The sequence below is a fragment of the Pyrus communis genome, chromosome 7 (genome assembly GCF_963583255.1).
Source record: "Pyrus communis chromosome 7, drPyrComm1.1, whole genome shotgun sequence".
Lineage (NCBI taxonomy): Eukaryota > Viridiplantae > Streptophyta > Magnoliopsida > Rosales > Rosaceae > Pyrus > Pyrus communis.
Genome location: NC_084809.1, coordinates 5,655,330 through 5,668,843, shown reverse-complemented (window position 1 = coordinate 5,668,843; position 13,514 = coordinate 5,655,330). Strand labels below are relative to the sequence as shown.

The 13,514-nt window shown below is 35.3% G+C and overlaps 2 protein-coding genes across 3 annotated transcripts; one reads left to right on the top strand and one right to left on the bottom strand.

The window, feature by feature from the left end:
• Positions 1 to 382: 382 nt before the first annotated feature.
• LOC137739942 (syntaxin-132-like) lies at positions 383 to 6,452 on the top strand. 2 transcript variants are annotated; one of them, XM_068479699.1, is made up of 13 exons: positions 383 to 765; positions 1,662 to 1,775; positions 2,035 to 2,091; positions 2,281 to 2,329; positions 2,623 to 2,711; positions 2,809 to 2,882; positions 2,981 to 3,023; positions 3,107 to 3,167; positions 3,290 to 3,315; positions 3,407 to 3,484; positions 3,586 to 3,666; positions 3,742 to 3,807; positions 6,111 to 6,452. In XM_068479699.1, the coding sequence occupies exons 1-13, from the start codon at positions 748 to 750 to the stop codon at positions 6,270 to 6,272; spliced, it is 918 nt and encodes a 305-aa protein (XP_068335800.1). In that variant the 5' UTR covers positions 383 to 747; the 3' UTR covers positions 6,273 to 6,452. The 2 variants fall into 2 exon arrangements, with proteins under 2 accessions (XP_068335800.1, XP_068335799.1); XM_068479698.1 differs by lacking the exon at positions 6,111 to 6,452 and adding an exon at positions 3,916 to 4,351 and having other exon boundaries at positions 400 to 765.
• Positions 6,453 to 7,280: 828 nt separating this feature from the next.
• Positions 7,281 to 10,017, bottom strand: LOC137738800 (isocitrate lyase). The gene is made up of 3 exons (XM_068478272.1): positions 9,988 to 10,017; positions 7,666 to 9,268; positions 7,281 to 7,375 (listed from the first exon to the last, which is right to left on the bottom strand). The coding sequence occupies exons 1-3, from the start codon at positions 10,015 to 10,017 to the stop codon at positions 7,281 to 7,283; spliced, it is 1,728 nt and encodes a 575-aa protein (XP_068334373.1).
• Between the last annotated feature and the right edge of the window lie 3,497 nt (positions 10,018 to 13,514).

The following is a 13,514-nucleotide window of genomic DNA, read 5'->3' as shown; positions in this document are numbered from 1 at the left end:
ACAGCCAAGACTATAAAATAATAAATACTAAATATCAAATACAAATGGTTGACATGTAAAAATATTTATTATAAAAGTTTGACGTGAAAAAAATTAAAGACCTTGATAACAAATAAAAATTAATAAAGTTTGAGTAAATAAACATTAGTGATTAACGACGGAACCTGTTCTCTCTTTCTCTTGGATCAAAACCTTTCAATCAATTTCTCAAAAAATAAAGATTTTTTTTGGTAACCTAGTCAAAAGAACATTTAAAGTACAAATAAATTGGTATTTAAGGGTAACTATCTTTCATGTGCGAGCAATAATCTTCACTAATTAAGCTAGAAAGAAAAGGTTCTTTCTCTTTCTTTTACTGTATTTTGGTTTTCTTAATTTTCTGGAACCCATCTGTTGTCGGAAGAGATGACCAATCCTCAAAGATCACGCAGCTCACCAACATAAACAATGTAATATTAAACAAAATTATAAATAATAAACAACGTAAAATATTTGCTAAAACTGTTGTTTGGAATTTGTATGTAACGCCCCTTTCGTGTAATCGAGTGGGCTGTTATTTGCCTGTCCGTCACTTTTTGTTTTGCATCTTCCTTTCTTTCCTTCTATTTATTTTTTCATATTTCGCCGGCCAACCATCAAAGCCAACGACTTCATCACTCCTCCTACAGCTCTTTCTCTCTCATCCACCATCTCCCAACTTTACTCTCTCTCCCCCTCTCTCTGTCCGGCCATCTGATTTTGTACAAGATGAACGACCTGCTTACGGTAATTGGGTTTTCAGTAAATTATTGATTAAATTGTTTGGTGGCTGTTTTTGAAGTGACAGTTTAGTTTGCAGTCTCTTGGATTTGTAATTCAATTGCACAAGTTAGTAGATTTGATAAATGTTGTGAATTTGGTATGTGAATTCGGGGTTTTTGTGATTTGCTCTAGAACAAGGTTGATGCTTTTTGGATTGGATTGGTACCCTTTTTACTGGTGATTGACTAATGACTACCTGACAATCTTTATCTGAGATTTTTATGTGAATTTTAAGTTTTTGGAGAATACCCACTTGTAATTTGAGACGAATTTTCAAATGGATGAATCAGATATCACATCAGATTTGAGTTTGACTGACTCAAGGGGGGAAATTCTGTGATAAAAACGAAAATAGTCTGATTTTTTGGAGAATACCCACTTGTAGTTTGAGACGAATTTTCAAATGGATGAATCAGATATCACATCAGATTTGAGTTTGACTGACTGAAAGGGGAAATTCTGTGATAAAAACGAAAATAGTCTGAGTTTTCAGACTCAATCTGATTGTCTTGCGTTGAATCCAGTGGTCTCAAAAATTCGGAAGTCTTTGATGTTTGAATATGTTGTTCCGAAGTTTAGTTAGCAACTGAACAGAGAGTTTGCTGAATTTTATCACAAAGACTGCATATTCACTGCATTTTTGTTAACTATGCTAATAACATTGATGTCAGATCGTTTGTCAAACAGTACCATTGACATAAAAACCATCTGCACCTGAATTTCTAAGTATTTTGAATTGAATTTGTGGTCGGTTAATGTGTAACTACGTTGCCTCTTCCTTCGAATGATTAGGAGAAAATTAATGTTTATTTCAGCCAGTTGTGTTCAGTGCTTATATTGTGTACTATGCTATGCTTTAGGATTCATTTGTTGGTGAAGCAAGAGCTCAGACTTCTGGAACAGATGATATTGAAATGGGAAGGCCAGTTCCACATAGCTATTCCGATGCAGGGATGGACACTTTCAATAAGCAGGTCTTTTCCTATCCACAAAGTTCCATTTGATTGCAGACTGCTTTGCAAATTGGAAATGCAACCCATATAATCTATTTGGGATTTAAATAATTTAGATATAGAAGAAAGAAATCCCTTATCGGACACATTCGTTATGTTTCTTCTTACCGTTAGCTATTGGATTATATGGCATTTGCTTTTTTGTTTACCTTTTCTTTTCATTTTCGTCAATGCTTAATCAGTTGCTTTGTCCTGATCTCTTTTGTTTTTTTGAATTTAGATACAAGAGATTGAGAAACAGGTGGATAAGCTCTCCGGGCTTCTTAAAAAACTTAAGGTATGCATACGTGTCGTGTCATTCATTGCTATGTTGAGTTTGTATAGACGTGCTTCTACATTTTAATTTTCCTGGAATTGGGGTCTATTTATCATTTATCTGAATTTGATTGGCACTGGGTGAATGTTTCTGGTCTAGGATTTTCTCTAACAGTTAACTAGAAACTTACTGTTGAAAATTTTCCTATAGGATGCAAACGAGGAGTCGAAGTCTGTTACAAAAGCATCTGCCATGAAAGGTATAAGCTATTTTCCAACTCAGTCATAGTTTCAAAAGCTTGTGCCTAAAAGTGAAATTTCGTGAGTATTTTTGTGTTACAAAAAGTTGACAGTAAATAAGCTTGTAGTCAGCATGGATTAATTTGCTAGGTACAAGAAGTTAAACTGTAAAAGTGACAAGTTTTAAGCAGACTTGCCAACTGCTTGGAACTTGGAGAAATCCCTTGCTAACTGTTTCATGGTGCATTATGCTTTCTGATTTGTTATTCTCTGCTCTGTCTGCTATACGTTAAGACCGTTATCCTTTTTTCAGCAATCAAAAAGCGGATGGAAAAAGATATTGATGAAGTAGGAAAGATTGCACGTGGTGTCAAAGCGAAACTAGAAGCAATTAGCAAAGATGTAATATTTTAATAATTCTTTCTTTGATATGCCAACTTCATCTAATATAAGTTAGGTGTTTTTGGTTTTGCTAATGACTCCCTTATCCTTTCCCCAGAACTTAGCCAACCGACAAAAACCTGGATGTGAGAAGGGAACAGGTGTTGACAGATCGCGGATGAACATGACAAAGTTAGTAGAGTGCTTATATTTTGTGTAGAGTATTTAATTTTGTATGTTGGATTGATGGTCGAGCAAGTTGACATATAGGCTACTTTTCTGTTTGGCAGTTCATTGACAAAAAAGTTTAGGGAGATAATGATCGAGTTTCAGGTATGTGTATATAAATTCTGCTTGTTACCCTTGGACTCATTTATCCCGACCCATTTTTCGCTCATCAATGTTTTATGTTTCAGACCCTCAGACAACGAATCCAAGATGAATATCGTGAGGTTGTGGAGAGAAGAGTCATTACAGGTTAGCATGCCTTTTCAACACAAACAAGTAGAACTTACAAACTACATATTAAGACAATGTGTTATAGTTCTATCTTCGTATTCCTTATTGAGTGATCATATCTTTACACATTACACTTGCAGTTACAGGAACCAGACCAGATGAAGAGGTGAGCTGGGTTTCTAATTACCGAATTTGAGCTTCAAAATTATATTAATTTGAATGTGTTCCTAATCCGCCTAATATGGTGACTGTATTAGACAATTGACAACCTGATAGAAACTGGAAATAGTGAGCAAATATTCCAAAAGGCAGTTCAAGAACAGGGACGAGGACAGGTATACTTCTCTTGGGTTTTGTTATATTTGATTTTGAGATTCCTTCCACTTTGGAAAAATTTGTGAGAATTATATCAGGTACTCTGAACCTCTGATTACAGGTACTAAATACGTTGGAAGAAATTCAAGAGAGGCATGACACCGTTAAGGAAATTGAGAAAAAGCTACTTGACTTGCATCAGGTATGTGTGCCTTAACATGAGGTTTTGTCCGTCTACTTGAGAAACTAAACCTTCTAATATGTTTTAAATTTTCAGATCTACCTCGATATGGCAGTCTTGGTCGATGCTCAAGGAGAGATTTTAGACAATATCGAATCTCAGGTTTTCTACTTTTGCATCCTTGAACATATGTTCGGTCATGCATATATGCTCGCTGCGTGTGTAATTGTGTATTGCTTTGTGTTGTGTGTTGATGGGAATCTTATCCAGGTTACGAATGCAGTCGATCATGTTCAATCTGGGAACACTGCGCTTCAAAAAGCAAAGAAACTCCAGAAGAACTCCCGAAAATGGATGTGCATTGCAATCATTATTCTCTTAATAATAGTAGCTATTATAGTCGCTACCGTCCTCAAACCATGGAAAAGTGGCTAAGGGTGCTTGAGTTTGCCCTTGTCTCTTCACCGTGTAATATTGACGGGTTGGTTGGGAGGACCGAGGAGAGTGTCTTTACTTCTTTGGTTGCGATTTTTCGGTGTGCTTTCCTCATCTTCCTTGGCTATAAATGTTTTATCTTTGTGTGTGTATTCTTGTGAAGCTTTGGTTTATTGATGGTGGTGTGTCTGCATTTCAGACTGCGAATTGAAAACGATTGTAAACTTGTCCTGCGGCAAAGCATTATAATTTCTCTTGATTTTATTGACAATTTGACGCTTTAAAAAGATTCACCCTTTGTTTCTTTTACATTTTCAAATGTGACAAATAGTAGGATGCTTAATAAAAACATATAATCAATTAATTTTTTGTCCTCACGTGACATATAAAAAAATGAATTTGTTTTTTATAGTTATATTATTTTAAAATGTTAATTTTAGTTTAATCTAATCTATCTTTAACATATGAAAAAATGAATTTATTTTCTATAGTTATATTATTTTAAAATGTTAATATTAGTTTAATCTAATCTATCTTTAACTAAGTTTTTTATATTAATAATCTATCTTCATCTAAGTTATTCTTACAGGCAATTTTCAAAACTTGTTTTTATATATATATTTTTTTTATATTAAATTGTGCACGTATTTATCTTATATGCCAGTCTGCCACTTTCTACTTCATCCCTTTCGTGAATCAAAACCAAAAATTGATTCCATATGATTATTCTTCAAAAAGGTTGTTGGTAACCCTTTTGTCTCCTAGTCTTTTGCAAAAATGGCCTCCTTATTCTTGGGGTGTGGGATGAAGATAATGGCAATGGAGTCCAAGCCTAGTTTTCACCACTTCGAAAATTGCAATCAAATCCATGCAACCTAAACCTAATGCAAAGTGACATCTTTCAACAAATGAGTTTTTGTATGAGCCGGTTATATATAATGTTTTTCTCATAGCGTGCATTTAGGTTTCATTGCGAATTAGTGAGATTTACTTTCAATCGGGCAGGTTGTGAGAGAGAAGTTATATATAATCGACGAATTTGACCACCTTTGTTCTAAGTTCTATCCTAAACGTTGTCTATTATACCTTAGCACAACAATTATTGTACTCTTTTTGTTTTTCCTCTCATTCAAAGAGAACCAGTCTATAGTTTATGTCCATATATACGATGGTTAAAGTTTTTTAGGGTGGTTTTAAACTAACTATGATTACTTTTCATAATTTGATTTCTATTTATGCTCGTTTGAGTTGAACTGACAAAGTGAAGAATTTTTGTACATCTTGGTTGCACACATGTGCATATACCACTATGTTAATGTTCTGTTACTCGACAATCTAATGTGCTATGTTGTCATAATATTTATCATGCGCTCATCTTCCTAATTATTTGTTATATTGATTGTGTAACAAGAAAAACCTAAAGTTCTCTTAGCATCAAATACAACTTAGGTAGATTATATGTATATTTCATTATTTGTTCATTTATGACATCAGTTGAATTATGGTGGTTACGTATTGGTAACTTGGGTTGGGTTGGGCTCATAATTCACCAATAGGGCTTGTTAGACCTTGGATTAGTTGCCTTTCATCAAACAGGTCCAACTTACTCATCATCATTGTGATTCGGTTGTATAGTACGAATACGTATTCAATACGAATACCTATTTGGTTGTATAATACGAATACCTAGAAATATTACCATCATGGTCTATTGAGTGGTGTAGCACCACTTTAAGGACCTATACATTACAGATCTGATTGATTTAATACACTATATGATGGCTTATTTGTAAACATACATATTTAATATTTAATACGTGTTTGTACTCTGAAAAAACCACATCAGCTTTGGTTAGTACAAAAATGTAGTCAATGAGATCTAGAAATACAATCGAATAATTCCCTTGGCATAGACTATTGAAAAACACATTTTTTCTTTTTCTTTTTCTTTTTTTTTTTTTTTTTGTGTTTTTTGGTTGGAAAATGGAAAACACATTGATCAGTTGGTATTATCTCTATTTGGTACACAGGTGACAAATGCAGTGGACCATGTACAATCAGGGAATGTTGCCCTACAAACTGCAAAGAGCTTGCAGAAGAAGTCAAGAAAATGCATGATGATTTCCATAATCTTGCTCTTGATTATTGCATTGATCATCGTACTCTCTATTCTCAAGCCATGGAAGAAGTAATCAGCAGTGCAAAGGTTGATAATCTTATCTTCCATCACATGTATATCACTCTATCATTAATCTTAAATTCTTAATAATTACAAGGTGCATGTTATTACATTTTCCGTTTTTTATTCTTTTTACTTTTTGTTTGGGAGGGCAAGATGAATTGATTTCCTGTATTTTATGTATAAAGCACAATATTCAGAAACAATGCAATATGGTATATTGGCATTTGGCATGAAATTTTTGCCTCCAATGTTGTTTCCCTTCATCATAATTCTCTTAATTATTTGTACTTCAAAACAGGAGAACAACTTCATTAATTAATCGATTTCAGGAAATTCAGGCAGGATTATCAAATGCACAATTACGGTTCAATAAGGAGCTGCTTACTCTTGTGGTAAGTAATGAATTTTATCTCTGTCAGCAAAGAAAAGAAATGGAAAATGGTTAATAAAGACAATGAGGCTGTCAAATGTTGAAAAAAGTTCACGGACTCTCTAAAATGTACGTGTCCAACATGCTTTGGGCGGTGTCCAAAAGCATCGTGTCTATGCCTGTGTTGAACACTTAATATCCTATAAAATTGAAGTGTCCATGCAACATAAAGAACGATAGACAATTATAAGTAAATTATGAGAAATAAGAACATAAGATTCATCATTTTTCTTTTACCCAGTATATCTCAGAAGCCGTTTATTGATCATAGCTGATTCTTTTGGGGAATTAGGGTTTATGGTTTATGCAAAAACTTGGACAAAGAAAATGAAGAAACATAGGATTAATAGGAATGGAATGATATATTTCAAACACAGGGAAGAATATCCCATAATACATTACACAAGAACAAGTTTGGTCCTCACATTTGAGACCAATAAAAGAAATACACTAGAATGCACTAGGTAGCAAAAACAAAAAATATACCCAGAAAGGCCAATCACCTGCATTATATGTTATTGCAGCACATTATTCTAAGTCTCTCTCTCTCTCTCTCTCTCTCTCTCTCTCTCTCTCTCTCTCTCTCTCTTACAGTCTTGCCTTGGCAATCACAACATTGCCTTCACTCAGATCAGTTGTTCCTGGCCTGGTCCATGATTCTTTGAATTGCTCTTCAGTCACTCCTGAAAATGTAAAATGAAACAATTTTGGTCAAGTATAAGTTACCAATAACATTTTCAATGTACTAAGAGAATCCGATTATAGGACAGATTTAGGTTAGGCCAGTTAGTTAGGGTAGTATGTCCGACTAGATTAAATGTATATGTCTCACCGCAGTGGAATTTGAATTTGCATTTCCGGGTAGGGCATGTGTACATCCCATGCATTGTAGTTCGAATCCCTCTTCTCATGATTTAGGATAGTATATAAATTCGACTTGTCAAAAAGAAAACTAGAAATTATAATGACTTGCCTTTGCCCATAGCAGCAGTGGAAGAAATGCCTCCCTGGACAGTCTTGAGGTACCTATCATAGAAATTAGCACCAGACCATTTCTGATGAGCAAGTGTGTCAACTCCATTGTTCCTCTCCTCCCTCTGGATCCTCTCAACATAAGCCAGCATTCCCCTCCTCGCGTAGTCCCTCGCAAAAGTGTCGATCACAAGCGCATCAGCGTGGAAACCTGCCAGCGTGATAAACTGCCAGCAGTAGCCAAGCTTGGCGATCCTAGGAATAAAATCCACCATTTGCTGATCATTCATCCCAGATGCATCCCAGTTGAAAGATGGTGAAAGATTATAAGCCAACATGACTTCAGGCTGCCTATTCTTCACCCCCTCAGCAAATTGGGTGCACTCAACCATATCAGGGCTCGAAGTCTCCATCCAAATAATGTCTGCGTGATCAGCAAAAGCCCAGCCACGCACGACCGCTGCCATCAGAGACCCTTTGAACCTGTAGAACCCTTCTCTTGTTCGAGGCAAGTCCCAGTCCCAGAAAAGGTTCTTAAGCCCCAACTTCTCAGCAATTTCTCGCGCTTGCTCATTTGACAAACACTTTTCAGGACTAGAATAGCTCATCCATTCACTCAATCTCCTCCTATTTTCGTGTTCGCCAAGGTTCATGGCCTTGATTGCATCAGTGACACATTCAGAAAATGTCTTCAGCTGTGCCATTGAAGTCCAGTTGTCCTCAATGGCCTGCAGCTCAGCTCCTGTTTTGCCAGCAGCCATTGCTTCAGCCAAAAGGGTAGCCAAGCTCTTCCCTCTAAGATTCGGGTTAGAAGCCCCCAATATGAACTGATGATCCCTAGTGTCCACATTGGTCTGGATCAATGTAGCTGCAACCGCATCGGTTCTAGCCACCAATACAGTCTCAGTTCCCATAACATCAAATTGTAGCCTTGCAGCCACAAGTCTGTTAATATGTTCACTGACAGCAACAAGCACTTTCCCAGCCATGTGACCACATTTTTTTGTCACAGATGACTGGTCCTCAATGTGAACTCCAGCCGCGCCTCGCTCCACGAAAAGCTTGCAAAGCTTAACAGTTGCCGTGGTGCCACCAAAACCGGTGTCACCATCAGCAATGATTGGCTTCAAGTAATCAACATAAGGGGTTCTAGCCCTCTCCTCCCGGCTCATGCTCATCCTCGCCTCCTTTTGCTTGCGGTCGTGGTATTGTTGAGCAAAAAACAAATGCTCCACCTTGTTTGGGACGGTGTCATAAGGGTAGTCAGCAAGGTCGGGACCAGGCTCATTGGTGCTGGTGTGTGTGGACGAGCATTGCCAACCGGAGACGTAAATTGTGTCCAAGTGCTTGGCCATCATGGTGACCTGGACGGGGTCTAGGGCACCGAAAGTTCTTGAGGATGTGCCATTGGCTTGGTGATTTTTGAGAGTTCTCCACAGCTTTTTGGCCATTTCATTTGAGCCATAGCTTTGTCTTAGGGTGCCCCTTAGTGCCACAACGTCTCTAGCTGAGTATGGTCGTTTTGTGAGCTTGAACCTCTCTGAGCCCCACCATGCCTGCACCTCTGCGACTTCTGCCTCAAACCTTCCTTCTTCTTCCATTATCTGTATAAACAAGTCTCACCAGTTACAAACATGTGGAAACCAATTTGCATTCCGAACTTTTTAGCTCATTCTAATTGTAAATTCATTCATTTGTGTTCCAATATCTAGACTTAAAGTGCCGACCAAAATTTTATCCAGCGGTTCTTCAAAACAACATCAACTGCTTACATAATCATCATATAGAGAAATGTAAATTTAGGTACATAATCTTCCATAAAAGAAGGCTATACTTTTTACTTATTAGCAAATTCATCAACTTTTAAGAGTGCTAAGTTCCTCTTTAACCAATTTAACCCCTGTATCTTTCACTCAAATGGCAACTATGCCTTGTGAACTCGAGTGTTTCAATTTAAGTTTCTCTCCTTTTTAAACATAACATTGACCCTGATTAAAAGGTCTAGCTCTCGGCGCAGTGGAAAGGGAGTGAGACCTACGAACAATAATAGGTCTAACACCTAGACTCTGCTACTGTGAGAGCTCGTCAACATAGAAGTTTGTTTAGGTGACGAGGGATACATAACCTACGTCTAAAACTATGAACCAACAAATAAAAACTAGGCAAAACCAAGGACATGAACACGAATAAGTGTTTTAACACCATTATAATGTACTATAGAAATAGCTCAAACTTAGAAAATTCCTAGTAGAGACTCACAAGCAAAGACAACTACTAGAAAATTGGAGGAAATGAAATGGGATAAAGGTTGTTGATGGCCTACCATTGAAGGCACTGAGTAAGATGCGGCCATGGCTAGAACTTGTTTGGGTATATGAGCTTTGTTAAACAACTAGGAGAAGTTGAGGAAGCTCCTCCAAAGTCCCCTCTATTTATAACACCAGTGGGGAGGTAACAATTCTTGTGACATCGATAAAACTCTACCCTTGCGGATAAGAAAGAAACAAAAATCAAGAAATTTCCACTGTGCTTTCTCAAAATTAATTTCTAATTTTTATAATGTAATAAATATATTTCGTTGTTATCTTGCAGAAAAAAAGCGAAACTTGTCCCACGGGAGCTCTATTTGCAGGCACGTAGGGTGATAGCATGCACTTCTCTAACTATCCGGTGTCACCATGCTTAATTGTCTTGTTCTTCTAATTAGGAAATGATGTCACTATTTTTCATTACTTAAAATTAGGAATAACTGATTCTGTTTTTCTGTTATTATATTATTATTGTTTTGTTATTCAACAGCCTCTCAGATGTGCCTAGGCCACTCTTAATTAATCTTCAGTTTGCTTTCTGGTTTCTACAGATGAACTATATTGTTAGCTAGCTAGTCATTGTTTGTCTAATATCCTGTGTGTTTCTGGTTGTGTAATATGCTCAATGTAGACTATGGCATCAGGCACTAGCCACTATATATGGTAATATGGGATTTATCCATTTATGGTAAACAACTTGAGAAGCTAGGACTAGGGGTAATCATAATTTCCAAATAAACAAAACCACACAATGATTATGACAGTTGTTTATCGTTTATCGTGTTATAAACTATTGGCTTGTAAACTTGTTCTTAATAAGTAATTGTTTAAAATGGTATCATAATTTTTAAGGAATACGGAGTTGGATAACCATTCTTCACTTCTTTGTTGGTAATTTATACAACATGAAATTGATAAGATACATGATTTATTTACTTAAATGCTATTCTTAATTAGTTGCATGCGATCAGGGTAGAAATGAAATCACGAATTCTGCTAGCTACCAGAGTTAGTTTGTCGGTTTTGTCCTTCGAAAGCCTTTGTTCTACGGTTTTCTTTTTCTGGGTAATGAGTCTTTCTCTCCAAGTGTCAACCAACGTGTGACACAGTCACAAAGAAGTGACAGATGTAGAAAAAATATACACGGCGCCTGTAACATTACATACATGTGTCAGAAGAGAAAACTATTTGTCTTCTGTAATATTAGGTTGAACTTTCTCTTGTATTCTTCAGTTCTTTGGAATTAATCAATAATTATGTTTAATACCTTACCTCTTTGACTAGCTAAAAAGGGTTCTTGGGGATTAAGTAATTACATATAAAAAGATTGGGTAAAATGGGTTGCAAGTATTTGTTAGATTGGTGGTGATGATTATAAAAGAAGGGTACTTAAGATTTAGGGTTTCCACTTCCAAGGAGCTAGGTGAAAGTTGACAACCCTATCTCCTTAACTAGTTGGCAATTTTATCCTGGTTATTCTTATTCATATTGGACGCGCCACCACGATACTTTTAGATTCAAACTTGTTTCTTCCATGGATCATATTATTATTTACCTTCTCCTTTCGTTTTACACTTGAAAAGAATTATATTTGAACTCATAACCTTTCTCTACACTCATTTAAACTTTAAATATAGATTGTGTTTTTCAGCCCATTGCATAATTACAATTAAATACAGAGTAATGTTACACTTGCCATCTGGTTGTGCCATTATTTGTATCATTTCTCTAATAGAGATAGAGCTCACCAATATGTGGGTCCAATCTCTATTAGAAAGATGATACAAATGTTGGTACAAGTAAATGGTGTGAGTAACATTTTTTGTTAAATGCACGATACAATAACAATAAAACTCAGAGTAATGCTACAACTATACAACTATCACCTATTTGTACCATCTCTCTAATATAGTAGGGCCCCCAAATGCATATGGGTCCATCTCTATTAGATAAATATTACAAATAATGGTACAAAAATGTGCGAAGAGTAGCATTTTTGTAAAACTAAAACGCAATCTATATCATGCCTTCATTCTAGCTAAAGTCTTAATACGCTCTGACAGAGAAAAATAAGTTTTTTTATTTATTTATTTATTTTTATTTTTTTTGTTTTTGTGATGCATGGTGATTTTGAAGTTTTAAATCCTCCAACTAAGATATGACTCGTTCTTCGTTTGATTTCAATTTTAGGGTTTAAGAGTGTACTGCCTGCACAAAAAGACTTTGTTAGCCCATTGTATTTATGCGAAACAAAAGAAAAGAGAAAGGGATTTATGCCAATCACGTGTTTTTCTTTTATTTGATTTCAAGTTTTTTTAGAGTTTAGGAGTCTAAGATTGCAGCTATATGCGATTTATCATGAAGATGAACTGCACGCGTGCTTTTTTGTAAGGAAGCCATGCGATCTTCCACGATGTCTTTTGTTTTCTTGGGTAAAAGTTTTGATTTTTGTTGCAAAGACGGATTTTTTTGTTTTACGATAATTTGTTTATCAATGCATGGTAAATAAAATCGATAATTTCGAACAATTTGGTAGCAGTAGAACTGCTTAACCCAAACTATTTTACTATAGAATATATCCTTGTAAACAAAGAGTTCTGAATATTCAATTATATGACGAATAATTGGGAATCCAAAATTCACTTTTATTCCTTTTTGTTTCTACGGATGCATGTTTTGAAAAACTCAGAAGAGCCTTGTAAATGGGAGATTTCCTACAAAGATGGTAAACTTGTGTTAAATGCTTTCCTATGTGCATATGTTTTTGGAAAATATGTTTTTCCATCTTTAACTTTGCATAATTGAAGGAAGAAAAGAGCTGGTTTACTGTTGTATCTTCTTTTATTATCAATAATATGTTCATAATGTTTTCTCTGCAAGAAGAGAATGATAGCTTAGCTTACAAATCTTGAATCATTATGAATTTATACCCAAGGCTATAATTAGCTCTCTCTTCTTCTTTTTTTATTTTTATTTTTTAAATTTTAATAAAATTGTTCACTCTTGACGTGAAATTTCTCATAGTTTCTGATTTTGTTCTTTTAAACCATTGGGGAGATGAATCTTTGCTGACAATTATATATTGTCAACCTAATAACTTTAAAAGTTCAATGATATACATGCTTTTTTATTTTTTGGGTGGGTATAAAAAAAAATCGAATGTTGAATTGGGTACTTGTGTGGGTAGTTTAGGTAGTTAATTTGAGTTTAAAGAGAGGTTGATAGTTTATTAAACATAATAAGTGTAGAGAGTAAGCTAAGGGTAGAAAGAAAGTATGGTGGATTCAAATAAAATTTTCCTTTACATTATTACCATGTTGCACTAATAGGTTCTGAAAGTGAAATTCACATAAAGCCATATGTAAAACTAGATACAAGGAGTATAGCTAATGACCTCAAGGTCTATATATTTGATAACTATTTTGTTTTTAGTTTTCAGCTTTTGCATTTAATTTTTTTGAAAATCGAAAATTAGAATGTGAAAACTAATTTCTTGAATTTTCATAATTAGGCTTTCAATTTTTTATTTTGAGTTCATTTT

Bases quoted from the DNA above. Each gene is read 5' to 3' on its own strand.
- LOC137739942 (XM_068479698.1), top strand. The intron at 3,024-3,106 runs GTATGTGTATAT...TTTATGTTTCAG, and splicing joins AGATAATGATCGAGTTTCAG to ACCCTCAGACAACGAATCCA. The intron at 3,316-3,406 runs GTGAGCTGGGTT...TGACTGTATTAG, and splicing joins GAACCAGACCAGATGAAGAG to ACAATTGACAACCTGATAGA.
- LOC137738800 (XM_068478272.1), bottom strand. From the start codon at position 10,017: ATGGCCGCATCTTACTCAGTGCCTTCAATG. The intron at 9,269-9,987 runs GTAGGCCATCAA...TTGTTTATACAG, and splicing joins CTTACTCAGTGCCTTCAATG to ATAATGGAAGAAGAAGGAAG. The intron at 7,376-7,665 runs GCAAGTCATTAT...TTACATTTTCAG, and splicing joins CACTGCTGCTATGGGCAAAG to GAGTGACTGAAGAGCAATTC.